Source organism: Grus americana, chromosome 3, assembly GCF_028858705.1.
Source record: "Grus americana isolate bGruAme1 chromosome 3, bGruAme1.mat, whole genome shotgun sequence".
Lineage (NCBI taxonomy): Eukaryota > Metazoa > Chordata > Aves > Gruiformes > Gruidae > Grus > Grus americana.
Window position 1 is genome coordinate 15652141 of NC_072854.1, and position 14246 is coordinate 15666386.

The window sequence follows — 14246 nt, forward strand, 5'->3', positions numbered from 1 at the left end:
TAACTATTCATTTTCATAAAGACTGCAGGAGTTTAACATTTTAAGTGTCTCTTTTTCTTAGTTATATTTCACTTCAATTTTTCAATTAGTTAAAAACTGAAAGGGAGTTGGGAATGCAGAACAACTGATAGGTAACTGATGAGTCTCACCCACTGTTTCATTAAGAAACCAATCTAAAACTAGTTTTAACTTCAGCTAATTTCTGCTAGGTTTCTGAATCTGAAAAGAATCAATATATTTGTGTAACCTTTGCTTTCTGATTGCTATAGAAAATTACCAACACATCCCATCTGTCTCTTGGGAAAAATTCTGCATTTCTTACAAACTATTCAGGCAGTGAATGATGGGTTGATTTAATGCTGTACGCCTTGTGTGGGTTTCCTTCAGAAAATTAATTGGCTGTAGATAAGATGACAAAAAGTATTTCCCTAAAGTAGCCCATTTTTCCAGATCAAATTGGAATGTGCAGAACAGAAAACTGTAACAGTTTTGTCACCATTAGTCAAAACACCTCTGTCACAGAGGAAGAGAATTGGCTCGAAAGAAATTAATAGCCTTGCCTCATAGTAAATTCACAAGCAGCTCTTTCAGAAGTTAAAAACAGAAAACCGTATTAATGTAAAATGTGACTGTCTGCCTATGAATGAGGGGAAAGGAAAGGAGAAAAAAAGAAAAAAGAGGAGAGGCGCCTGTGGGTTAATATACACGTTATACGTAATAATACATAAATATTCCAGAATTTAATTTTTATATTTTTCTAAATGGGATCCCATGTCTCCCAATCTCAGAACCCCAGCACTTGCTGCAAGGTACAGTATTCATGCTTAAGACTGAAAAGAGAAGAGAAAACTTTTTTCTTTTTTAAATATAATAAGAGAGAGAATCAAATGCAAGACGTAAGAGCTAATTAAGCTTTGCAAGCCGGAATAACAGTATTGTTCATGTTGTATTAGAAATGACATTTCAGGACAAGGATGTAAAATTAACTCACAAGCTGGTCAGAAGTGAGTCGAAGTGTTTTTTTGTAACTGATTCCAGACAATAACGAGAGATGACTTGAGTTGGTTTGTAATGACCCGAGGTTTTGTTTGGCAGCTCTAGGGTCTTCATCGCTTGAAGACGACTCATCTTTTATTCTGGAACATTGCACATACAGAAAATGATGTTATTATGTCAGTAAATGCATCTCAGTATCCACTAAAAATGCATTAACAGTGAGTGACCAAATAAGTCATTGATTCTCTGCTCCTAAATACTGTGTCACAGGAGGTCATTCACATCATGGCTTTAAATATATCAATGAAGTGCTGAACTTCCATTCACATATGTTCCCCATTATTCATACTTGCATTGTTCTAGCCATTCACTTGTCTATAAGCTAGTTTTCATCACTCAAATTTAACGGATGTAAATTAATGTGCCATATTGACTCAAAAAGTCTCATAGCGATAAAAAAATAATACCCATTAGATACTGTAACTACAAAAATTCCTCAGTTCTCAGAAGAAAGAGGCGTTTTTTATGCTGGCTTCCTCTTCCCTCCCTTCTCTCCCACCTCAAAGAATGTAGCAATTAATAAAAAAAAAAAAATCCAGGTGATGGAAATTTTACTATAGTAACTCCTCCTCTTTCAACGAGCAACTTCAGATCATTGGATTATTCTTTTCCAGGATTTTCAGGATTACCCCATTCAGGATATGATGATGAAGAGTCATAAAACCTGAGCTCCTTTATACAATGCTTTTTAAATACACTTCAGTATAATTTTTTTTTTTCTGCTATAACCATTTTTTCAGAAATTCGTTAAGGGTATTTTTCTTCAGAGAGAAAGTTTTCCTACAGTAAACAAATCTATCATCTTAGGTGAAAGGTAAAATATCCTTTCAGATCCTACAAGTCTCATCTTTAAAACAATAAGCATTTGGCCTCTTATTTCTATCACACCTGGATGTTGTTTGATGTTAGAAAGTCTTGACCCAATATCAAGGTACTACATGTCATGACTGGCGACATTTAAAAACCTATCTTATCCTCTGTAACATCAGATCTCAAAAGCTTTACTCAACATCCCACTTGTCGCATTTTGCTTGCAAGTAATAAATTCTTAATGACAGATTTCTAAGGTCAGTTAAAATTTAAACAAAGAACGCCAATTACAGAACCTAGTCTGCTTGAAGTCTTAATCCCACTTTAAAGCTTATCTTTAAACCACCATGTAAGAAACAGACCTAAATGTCACTTGTCATCCTTAAAAGGAAAATTAGCCTTTTTTATTTATTCTGTGGCTCCCACAAACTCAGAGAGGCAACTGAGATAACGGCTAGTCTCCTACTGACTGAGGAATCTTCCTTCCAGCACATTTGCCTGCACTGCAACTGCTGACCTCCAGAAAGAATGACAGCTAAAGCCATTTTGTTTCATAAGGGTGATCCTTGAACTTAACTTAATGAGCATAAAGCGTATTTGAATCTGGCCCCTTCCAGTTCTAAGTGCAGACAACACACAGACAGGCTGTCTTTACGGTAAGATCTATATGTCCAGGAAAGGGGCAAGGTAGGAGAGCTGTCCCTGGCTCACTCATGCCTCCAAAGCAAGTTAAAGCTCATCTTATGGAACCCTCCTGAAGGGGAGATTATGGCCATAGAGCATGATTAGTTTGGAGCACGAGAAGAAAGACTTCTGCAATCCTTCAAAGTAGTAATAGAAAGTCATGACTATTGCCTGCAAAAAAAGCTCTGGAAAGTCTTAGGCCCCTGAACTTCTCAAAAGAATGCAGGAACAAATTAAGTTGACAGGCCATAAATATAAGTAAATCGGAAATTTTAGCAACGAGGATCTGACAACAGCATGTGGTCATCTATATGTTCCCTTGAAAACTCTAGGGAGATACATATAGCTTCAGAGAACTGCTCCAATTATTGTTTGTTTTCAAGGGGCTGGAACATGTGTCACAGAGCTGCCAGCCAAACCACAGAAATGCCAGAGAGCACTCACAAGATCTGCAACCCTGCCATGGGTAGAACAATGAATAACAAAGTAAATATCTTTTACTGATGAAGTATTTCTTTGTTCAAATATAAGAGGTAGCTTGCTTTCATTTTTAAATGGCAACTCCTGCTCATTTCAGCTACAGATGATTTTGGGTTTACCTGTTTGCCATGCTCAGGTGTGAAGAGTCTTCTCCTGTAAGACCACTCTCACTCATACCTTGCTCTGGCTTTGTTTCCTGTAAAAATACAAGCATAAATAAGAAGCTGCACATCTCCTGTTAGGCAGAGAGCAAGTGTTTCTAGAAAAATATCTGAAAACCAAATTCTGTCTTATACAGACTTAGTAAAAATCAACAGCATGTTTGTTTCCTTTGCTTGCAGGCAAAGTAAAACTCCATGGTTTTCTTAAAGAATAAAGGCTGCACGAAGAACTAAAAATTGCAAATATAAAACTCAGAAGAAGAATTAAGATTTAGTTTTGCATGGAAGAAGTACAGAAATATCAGATTTCACATCTAGTACTGTTGAAGTTCTGGGGTCAATCCCGTAACTACTCAGTTCATGCACCTTAAATAGCTAGATTTCACCTGAAAAAGCAAAGTATGACTCTAGAGAAGAGAAAAAAAATACAATTACCTTTCATAGAATCATTAAAATCTTTAATCCAATAATACTTTCCAAACTGCTTTTACCTTGACTAGATGCTGAGCTCTATCAATTTCATCCCACAAGATTTTTAAATAGTGACTGATTTTATGAGGCATACAAACAACACCACCACCTTCCATTTCCATTTACAGCTGCCACAGCTCAAGAGATAACCAAATACTTCCACTCAGAGAAAAGTTCTAAAAAACTTCAACAAACTGTAAAAAAACAAAATCTCACGTTCTGAAGCCCATACCCACAGATCAGTACAATGGTCATTTCATGCAAGGCTAAAAAAAGTTCGTTGACTGAGGCACAACCATAAAAATGTATTACAAGTCATTTTCTCTCCTCTCAAGTACTAATGCTTCAGTAGTATAAATTAATATAAAGAGGTTTTATTAGCCAACTTTAAAGATTAAATATGTCTAGACAGGAGATCAATATTTCATATAAAGTTTTGCTTTTTTTCACTGTTCTTTAATGTTCACCCATGGCTTTAAGACTGTTACCACAAACTTTTAATACTCAGAAAAGAAATTCAAAAATATTTTAAAACTAATACATAGTCAGTTTTCCATCTTAGGTTTTGCTGAATTTTGCAGCTCATACTACTCAAATACATCTGTTCTCCAAGTATCAAAAGAAAGCTGCAGAAAGGTAGTTAATCTACACAAAAACTTTAAATTAGTGGCACAGCTCTTTGATTCAAGGTTCCCAAAACCAGATTTAATCTATTAGATAATAATGCCTCAGGTTTGTGTAATGAAAATAAATGCAAAATCAAAAACGCTGCAGGCAAATGTTTCGGGTAAGGTCTGATCCAAAGCTTTCTGAAGTCAAAAGAAGTCAAACTTTAGACCCTGTTTAAACATCTTGCAATGTCTATATCCTCAGTCAAATTGAATACTGAGTTACACACAGAAGCAAAGTTCTGAGGGATGGATACGGAGGTATCCAGCCTTCCCACTGCAGCCAGAAGGAAACTTTGCTTGCTTCTTAAACTTACCTCTTTAATAGTGCTGTTCCTCCCTCGCCACGAAAACCACCACCTTCCACCTTTTTTGGGCATCTTGTCCCTCATTATAGATTCCACAGTGGCCTGTGATAAATGGATGGTAACATAAAAAAAACCCCAAACAAAAGACAACCTGATATATGTAAATGAAAGAAAGTGCCAAACACACAATTTTAACTGATAATAAATTGAATAAAAGTAAACATACTGTCTGTGGACCATAAATTCTACTAAAGCAAAATCTAATGGTATCCAGAGCTGCTCTGAAGTAACTTAAGCATGAATACTTATGGTATTTTTAAAAGGAAAATGAAAAAGAGATAAAATTAAAGAAGAAAAAAAACATAAATAGGTATTAGTATAATGTCTAGAATGGAGAACCTATTTTTTTAAGTTAAGTTACTTAGTGCAAATTGTATTTAAAAAAAAAAAGAAAAAAATCACTTCCTGAAGGAGGTCTCATGCAAAACAGCAACAAACCCACGTACAAGATAGTTATTCTCATTTAAAAATAACTACAAAGTTCATACTTAATCACCAGTTTGGAAAAAAGCAAAGAAGTTACTAGCTTTTATGAGTTCAGTATGATGCTATGAATTTGACTGACAATTTTAGAACTGTTTTTTTAAAACCCTGGCTACTTTTCATTGGTTATATATACTAAACCTCAGTAAAGAAAATTTTCTTTCAATACCCATAATGCCTGGAGCTTTATGCATTGTAACAAGGAGAGCTGAATTCTTTCACTCAGAGAGCAAGCAAAGGACGAAGAGAAAATATTACAGTACAGGCGGCCACAGTATTTGGTACGCCCTAAAACAGCTTTGCCACTGGCTTTCCGAGATGATAGCCTCCATTGTAAGCAAAATCACAGAAATAAAACTGTGATGTTGACCAGTGATTTTTTTAAAAAAATATATATAACTCTTAGCAGTTAAGAGAAAGGGTTGAGTTCAGCTAGCGTATGGGACAATGCGTCCCTTTTCTCAGTTTTTCCATAGGTTCTCTTCACTATATTATCTAAAGTATATGAGAAAAGAAAGGAATGACAGAGGAATAAAGTTGAGCAAGTAAGTTGAGAACTTTGTAAACAAAATAAGAAAAACAGGGAGCAGATGGAGATACTGAGAATGGAATGCAACTGTTGAGAACAATGGCTACAATTTAAGGAGGTTCTCAAACATGCAGACAACTTCAAGGTGATGTCCTATTGACTTCTAGTGAGATAATTCACATGCTTAAATTAGACAGGTCTTGAAGTGTATTTGGCAGAACACAAGCAATTTTTTTTTTTAAAACCTCACTTCATAAAGCCCATTTTGATAAAGTATCTTAGTATTTCAATTCCTTAGTTCCATTACTACAGCAAAGCAAAAGTCTAATTAACAAGTCATGAAGAAAACCAGTAGGATGACTGGTGGCATAAATGAGTAATTTTAGTTTCGCAGGTACAGTTCAGCCAAGTAAGCCTTCCCAATCATACAGACTGTTCCAACTATATATACCGGGTTCTCCACTAAATTAAAAATGCACTGTCTACAAAGTTATCAGCATTCAAAATACAAGTTAATCACTAAAAAAATGAACACACTGAAGTTCACACTCACAGAAGACTTTTCTTAACTGATAACCTAAATGAGTAATGGTGTCACCACAATGCTGTTGAAAGAATTGCCATTTCCCTTAACTTAATGGCAAACATATTTCATACCAATTCTTTCCATTTACGCATCCTAGGCAAAACCCAAAGCATCTGGTTCAGGCATCAAAGTGTTTTTAATTAAAAACGCTGTTAGCTTGCATTATCTTTATTGCCCCCAAAGACCCGATAGGCACCTCTCAAGGTCTGAATCACTTTGTGGAAGTGCCCAACAAATACCAGCTAGGATAACTATACACCACCTGTAAGCATTTGCATTCCATGGGATGAGTCCCACCTTTGCTGATTACTAGAATATTTCAGTAAAGCACAAAACATCTGAGTCTGTGAAATCCTTGAAATTCAAGCCAGGTTTACTCGGTGTTTGAGACTTTTAGAATCAATTTACTTTATATTGGGATGCTACAGTGCAGTTATGCATGTCTGCATATATAGGTAATGTGGCACTAAAGCAGAAAGAACACAGTGGTAGGGAGTATTCTGGGCTTTGAATAAATTTTCATTCCAAATTCCTGGCAATAGAGATAGCATTTGAATTCACATAGATTAAACCCAGACATGTGAAGTGCTGCAAATGGCAGAAGGAAAATTTACATTCCAAAATTTATTAAATTCATAGCCAACCAGTATACAAATTAGTGCCAATGGTGATACTACTTTTTTATATATGTTTATAGTAATGCATATTTTTCTCCTGAGCATCTATGTGGAATCAGGTCATGTGGAATTGAACTAAATTCATCAATGCATTTAATATAAGCCAACATATAGCTGTCACATAATTATAGCTATCTGCCACCATCTACCTAGGCTGGTTATGAAAAACCACCAAGAAACAGAAAACTAGCAAGCTATAGGCCTTCCTCACCTAGTAGTTAAAGCTTATTCCCTGAGGTTAAAAGATTTTCCTCCTTCAAAATATTTGTAATGACCCTAGCCTAGCAAATAAACACTATTCACAGATCCAATTTAGTCCTGCTTATTTAGCCCGCAGCATAAGCTCGATGGTATGTGTGGATAGATATTGCCAATGTGCAGATTCTTTTGTACAACAACCCTCTTCCCTGCCTTAATAAATGGCAGAATGTCACAACTCTTCCTCTGACCAACCTTCATGTTCAATCTCACCTTTGGCAAAGGCTTCTGGAACGCCTGCATTGCCAGCAGAAGGGGACCAGCTGTCGTCCAGTTGTAGTACCTGGGCATGCAAGAGATGATTACTGCATTTTGTAATCCCAATTCACAATCCACCTAGTATTTATCGCCTGGCAGGTTAAAGCCATGAAGTCTCTTTAGCACAGGTCAAACTCTGGCCTGCACCAGTAATAGCAGACCCATCTTATTCCACATTATGTTCACAGGTATTTAGGGCATATACTTTCCAAAGTATGCAACAGAAGCTAAGTCCTTAAGTAGAAGTGGTATTTGTTGTACATTCCTCATGTCCTTGCTATACCTCACTATCACAACATGAGCTACATTTTTTACAAGCTTTCTTCACTGTTTTTCCATCAAGGAACCATACAGAAGTTAGGGGCCATAGTCTGTAGGATGTCAAGCTTTTGCTATTATGTGCTGAACATGGCTCAAGTCTTGTCACAGACAGTAGGACAAATACAGTATTATCATCCATCTGGCTATGGAAGATGAAGCTCACATGGCATCCAGAGAATATGACAGTAAGAGCCTCACTAAATACTCCTCTCTTCCCAACATATCAGTACGCAGGTAAACATGATCAAATTCAGGGAACTATGGCCAGGAAGCAGTAAGTGACTCGCCTCAGACCTCAGAGTGGGTCAGGTACAAGGCCGTAACATATGTGATACAAACTATCACATAAGGATGCGCCAGGCCCATCAGATTCGTATGAACAATGTCTGTGACTAAGGGTAGCCTAACCTCTACGTGCAGCACAATGCCACAATCTCTCCTCTATTCTGTAACATTGCATGCCAGGTGCAAGGAGCTCTCAAGTTAAAACACCCTCCAAAAAGCTGCATCTGGCATAGACCATGGTGCTGCACTGCTCCAGCAACATAAACACATGAAATAATGTCTTAGCTTTGCAGAAATAGAAATCTCGTACTCAGTGGGTGAAGTTTGAGAAGTCTTGAGAAGCAATGCCTCCATAGAGGCATATTAGCAAAATATTCAGTATATACAGACAACCTGCTGGGTACAGAGTGCTTGCAAGCAGACTGCCATATCCTTGTAAATAATTATTGAAACTGGCTCAGGGCAAGCCTTAGCAAGTTCACATCCTATTTCATTCTTAGTCTGCAAATTGAGCGTGAACACTATTAGCATTTAATACTAGCTTCTTGAAATTCAAGTTGTGTCAGTTAGCTGTAACAAGTCATCTGAAACTGCTCTTTGCTCTCAATTTAAAGCAGGAAAGGTAACTAGAGGAGCCTGAATTCACTACAGAGTTGACTCTTTCTGGATCAATCTAAGCCACAAACATTCAAAACCTATTTTTCAGCTATGGTGAAACTGATCTAACACACCAAAGTGCCACAGAAGCGTTTTTGTTAAAACAGTAAAACATTTTTTTCCTGAAATATACTTACTTATTTCCAATCTTAACCACAAGGTTAGGGTCGTCAATGATACCAGGATTGTCCACGAACTGCTGATATGATACTGCATGTTCTAAGAATTCTTCTGTGGGGGGAAAAAATGACATCCGTAAAGCATTCATCTATAGATGCCTAGGATGGGCCAACCTAAACCTCTTAGCATCTCTCAGATACGTAGGTTTCACATTCAGGGTCAGCCCTTCATTACTGGGGTGCTGAGATTAGCAGTAATACAGAAACAAGATGTTCAGAGACTCTCTGTCTCAGAAGATGCTGAGGCTTTCTTTGTTAGCTGCTGGGTGTCTTTCCTATTCAAAACACAAACTAAGTGAAAGCTCAGGGATGGAACTGTGAGGGAAGAAAATCAGGATTCTACACAAGGCAAGGAAGTACTTTTGCCAGAAACTTAATGATCACTCGTAAGGCCTACAGAAAAGCGAAAATGTCTGTGAATAAATACCCCTTCCACTGGCTGTGACTCCTTTCACAAAACCTATGTAATTTACAAGTGATTCAGATAACAATACAACTCCAGTAAGTCACAGTATATTTGAAATGTTTTTATAACTAGCTTCTGACCAGCAATCAGTGTAGCATCAGGCTCATATGATTTTATGACACCATATTACTGCAGAAAGTGTAAGTCAACGCATTTATCTTCACATTATGCAGCTGGAAGTTTAAGGCACAGAGCATTGTAAATGATTTATCCAAGTCACACAGGAAACTGGAGGTAGAGCAGGAACTCAGGTTAAAGTTTCCAACTCCCCCTCCTACTGTCTTCATTTATAGACCACCTTTTTTATTTCTGACACCAACAGCTGTGAATTTCCTATGTATATACTGTACCAAGTGGCAAAAATACCATTAACACTATTGCGATGCAAAACGTAGTACTGTCACAAAATAAAAATACCAATAAAATACTTTAAAAAATTTAGTATATAAGGGATTATTAAAATGTGTTAAAAATCATAAGTCCTATATAAGTCTACTATTTTAAGTATGAAAAAATCTAGGAAACATTACAGGGACAGTACTTATCTTCTCAACACATTCTTGATTACAGCCACAGGAGGGCACTGCTTCCTCAGTCTAGGATGCTAAAACTTGGCTGACACCACATGCCTGTAATTCAGAAAGTTATTCTGTACCTTTGGTTATTTCTTTGTTGTCAGTAAGGCCTCCGCAGAGAGAAATGGCAATGGAGGGCAAATCTCGAATTCCATCCGAGGTGCTTTCAACTCCACTGTCAACACCTGAGCTCCCGACAGACTGCGGAGACTGGCTGGCGGACCGCGGCCCCGTGTCGTTCGTGTTCTTGCTTTGGACGTTATCCCCACTGGAAAAGAAAAATCAGGAATTCAGTCTGCATGTACTCATTCCCAAATTCATTCCCTTCAACAAGCACCGTTTGCATCTGACACACACTTAGGAAATAAAAGAAGGGAAAAAAAAAAGAAAAAAAAAGAAAAAAATTTGCTTGGGTTTGCTGTAAAATTTAAACAAAGTAATATATCCCTCATGTATCCTCAGATATTAGATTGCTTCTACTTTCTTGCCTAAACTAGGCATGTATAATTATAGCTTCACTTATTTACAAGAGATAGGAAAGATAAGACAATAAACTGTACAATTTTAGTAGACAAAATGATGCTACTTTAAGAAGAGTTTATACTAGCAGAACTGCCCCCCCCCCGCAGGAACAACAATAAACATAGTTTATTATTTAATTTATATTAATTATATAAACTGATAGCTAAACCCAAAACAAAGGATGTGTATGTTCGTGTATTTATGTCATGTATATAGAAATACTCTACATATAAACTACTAGGATTAATATTTTAAGAAATAAAAAAATCATTATAACCACTTAAAATCTGCGTATAGATGAGATTATTACAAAGTGCAGGGTCATCAAACTCTGCTTTCCATTCCAGATTTACATGAATGCATTTGAGAACGGAATTTTCAATCCAAAGTTTATTACTAATTTTTCTCCATTTTATTGAAATGCTAATGTTACAAGGGCTGAGTTCAAGCAAGCAGGAAAGAAAAATAAAATATGCAAGCTACTTTAGTTGTTGCTCAATGACTTTAGTCAAATGACTAGAGTATGATGTGGAAAGAGGACTATAAATGTTATAAGAGGCTCTAATAAAGATTAGAGTAAGCTGGAAATTGAATGTTCAGGGTGCAGTATTTTCATAAATAAATCAGTCACGCATCTTCCAAGAGTATTTTTTTTTTTTAACATTCAAATTTATAGGTGATCACTCGCAGTAGAACAACATTAGAGCAATAATTTTGTGCTAATACTGTTAACAGTAAGATATGTTCTTCACGGTAATAAGCAAGGACATGGGGATAAATATATCCCAAAGCCAATTGCTCTCCCAGGGCATGTGAGTAACACTCACAGACATCAGTATACATTACATAACAATCCACAATCAATATATGATGCTTAATTGACCAAAATAGAAAATCAGTTTCAAGCACACTTCTCAGGCTCAAATACAGAGCTCTAATATTCCTCCCTACAGAGTTTTATTTTCCTTCTGCCTTCACCTCTGCTTGGACTCTGAAAAAGAGGTCTTATCTGGTTGGCAATGAAGAGTTTGATCCAAATTTGCAAGGTGACAAGAGCTCTTTAAATAGTAAAAATATAAGCAAAGGACTTATACTTCTTGGGGAAATAAAGTGCAGCAACTTCTGGATCCATGTCAGTGAGGTCATCTAAATAGACACCGTCAGCACCAAGATGCCGGCTTCGTTTGTCTGTAAGGGACGGCACAAATAAGCCTATTAATGAGCATTTTCTGAGTAACAAGCCAGAACTGTTATTACTGTTTAACTATTCATTTTAAGATTGAGAAACCAGACAAGTTATAACAGTTTGTGAACTGTATTTGTATAAAGTGGTACTGCCAAAAATTTCAGAACAAGTTGCTCATATACATTGTTCAGACCTTGAATACACAAAATGGGACAGCAGAGGACTAGTTTTGAGATATGCTGACGCCTCCCTATCCCAGACACTGGGATTTATAAGTCAGTGGTCACTGCAGAAAGACAGGAAAGCTTTCTGAGTATTTGCATAGGCCTATTATCACAGGTAAAGATAGAGCATTTAATCTCCGAAAACTAATCTTCAATCTCCTCGTGCAAAAGGGAAATAACCACAACAGACTACACTATAGTCACTAATACACTGTAACTGGCTTGTTATGGAGACAACTCACTGTTTAGCACATACAAGTGATGTGTTGTGTGTGCACATGCAGGTGACAAGACAACCCTCCAACTAGTCTTTCACTAGTACCAACACACAGAGTCATCGCTGTCCTGTTGTTGCTGCTATATCTAGACAAGTGACTGCTGTAAGGCCAAAACCTAATTTAGAATTCATTCTAAACCCCACGACTTTTCGCTGTCCCAATTTCCAACATGAAACATCAGAAAAGCAGTCAGAAAAAAAAAGTCACATAAAGACTGAATAGTAAGCAGAGTAACACTGTCATTTTTGTCTTCAAAGACAGTGGAATGCATTGAAAAGTGGCTAAGAAAATTATATGTTTACTGATTAAAAAGCAGCTGCACAGACTAGGCTTATATAGGACTTACATAATTACAGAATAATCAGAGATCTAAAACATAACTTTTGTAAGCAAATAAGTTTCCTGTAAAGACCGTAACACTTATAATGAAATAGCATGGATATAGAGCCCAGAAATTGAGTAGAAAAGCAGACAGTTATATTACACAAATTCAAGACAGGACCTGTACCACACAGAACTGAAATTGCTCATGCGAAACAAAAGCACCTTGTTTTATGGCAAATCTGTTGTTTGTGCAAAAGACATACTACAACTTTGTGCTAGAGAGGTTCCACAATTACTAGCGACACATAACAACTCAAAGTAGTAAGAGCAGGTGAACCGGCAGATCTACAGTGTGCTTGTACCAAAAAGTGAAATCTCTGAATCTGTCAAATACGGATGAACAAGTTTTGCAGTCTTGCTCATATGCACAGGGCTGCCAAAAATCCCAGACCAAGGAGAATCTTCTGTTTTACTACACAGCTCCTGTGAGCAGCCTGCTGTACAGCTCAGGTTTTAAAGGTTCTTTCTAAAGCTTGTTTCTTTCCAGATCCAAAAGTGCCTTCAGGGCACGGATTAATTTATATGACAATGAGGTGCTTTATCACCATAAAATTTAAAGACAAAAAAATATACATATAAAAGTGCAGAATCAACAGCTTTACCTTTCTTTCTGGAGGGGGAATCTGTCTTGCCAGCTGGTTGGGCTGAGTAAGCTGCAGAATGTTTTATTTCTTCATTGGCAGGCAACGGTGGCACAGCTGCTCCTAGAGACTCTATCTCTGGCTTATTTGTCTCAGCTGGTAAGGGCTCACTTTCATCAGCAGTTGCTGCATCTGCTTGTCCAAGGGCAGGTAGAGGAGACGCAGTGTTAAACTCCTCTATAGGAGAACTTTGGATGACCCGAAAGTGAGTGCTTTCAGAAGGATTTACATCCACCGTGCTGGGTTCCTTTGCTTTGAGCAGGGAACTGGCCTGTGAGGAAAAACAAACAGATTGCTATAAAGAAACATTCTTAAAAATGCAACAGCCAGAGTTTAACCTGTTCTGTTCACTCCAGTGAGATCAGATTCTCAAGGTAACCAACTACAGCAGAAAGCCACCACTAACTGAGCTGGAGACTACAGTGTACAAAAGACCCCTCTGCTATGCATTTGCTTGTGCAAAATTCATCTGTATCTTGAGGCCAGGAAAGATTTGTTCTGCAATGTGCTCTACAGTCTCCATTTCTCACTCACATGCCTGGGAGCACATCACAGCTCCCACCCTGCCCTCCTCCCCTCCTGTGTGAATCCTAGCTTTTCCTCAGAAGGTAACCCCGGCAAGCATGAGAAGGGAGTGCAGACTGGAGTCCTTACATAATCAGAACGCTTTCTGGGACCAGGATGGGGTACACTTTCATTCATCTATACCCCAGATTTAGATTTTAAATCACTTTATAGGAACAATTCCAGCTCTTCTTTAAGTGTGGAATAGGAGGCATTCTTACAGAGGGGAGCTGAACTCCTGCAGCAGTAGCTGTATAGCTGCTATAACTTCACATCATAGCAAGCAAACTTACATGAAGATCAACAGCATTCAAAGCGTAACTCCCAGTTCGGGTATGGCCAGATCAACTCTGAACAGCTTGGCAAGGGACGCAGGGACTACAGAGGGAAAAGCCTCCAGGAATGAGATTTGCAATACACACCAGGCTGTGTGACAGGGATAAAAATGAAACACCCAAATATACTAACAGGAAAC

At 37.5% G+C, this 14246-nt stretch overlaps 1 protein-coding gene across 9 annotated transcripts in view; it reads right to left on the reverse strand.

Moving 5' to 3' along the window:
- The window catches only part of LPIN1 (lipin 1), an 86297-nt gene that overhangs the window by 11957 nt on the left and 60094 nt on the right, over positions 1 to 14246 (reverse strand). For all 9 annotated transcript variants that reach the window (XR_008576271.1, XR_008576270.1, XM_054819357.1 and 6 more), the window contains 8 exons: positions 13169 to 13478; positions 11589 to 11682; positions 10053 to 10240; positions 8890 to 8983; positions 7445 to 7514; positions 4648 to 4740; positions 3150 to 3226; positions 992 to 1136 (listed from right to left, as the gene is read on the reverse strand). Coding sequence is in view for 7 of the 9 variants with exons in the window: in XM_054819357.1 (XP_054675332.1) it covers positions 992 to 1136; positions 3150 to 3226; positions 4648 to 4740; positions 7445 to 7514; positions 8890 to 8983; positions 10053 to 10240; positions 11589 to 11682; positions 13169 to 13478 (1071 nt within the window). In the remaining 2 variants the exon portion in view is untranslated. The remainder of the gene's footprint in view (positions 1 to 991; positions 1137 to 3149; positions 3227 to 4647; positions 4741 to 7444; positions 7515 to 8889; positions 8984 to 10052; positions 10241 to 11588; positions 11683 to 13168; positions 13479 to 14246) is intronic.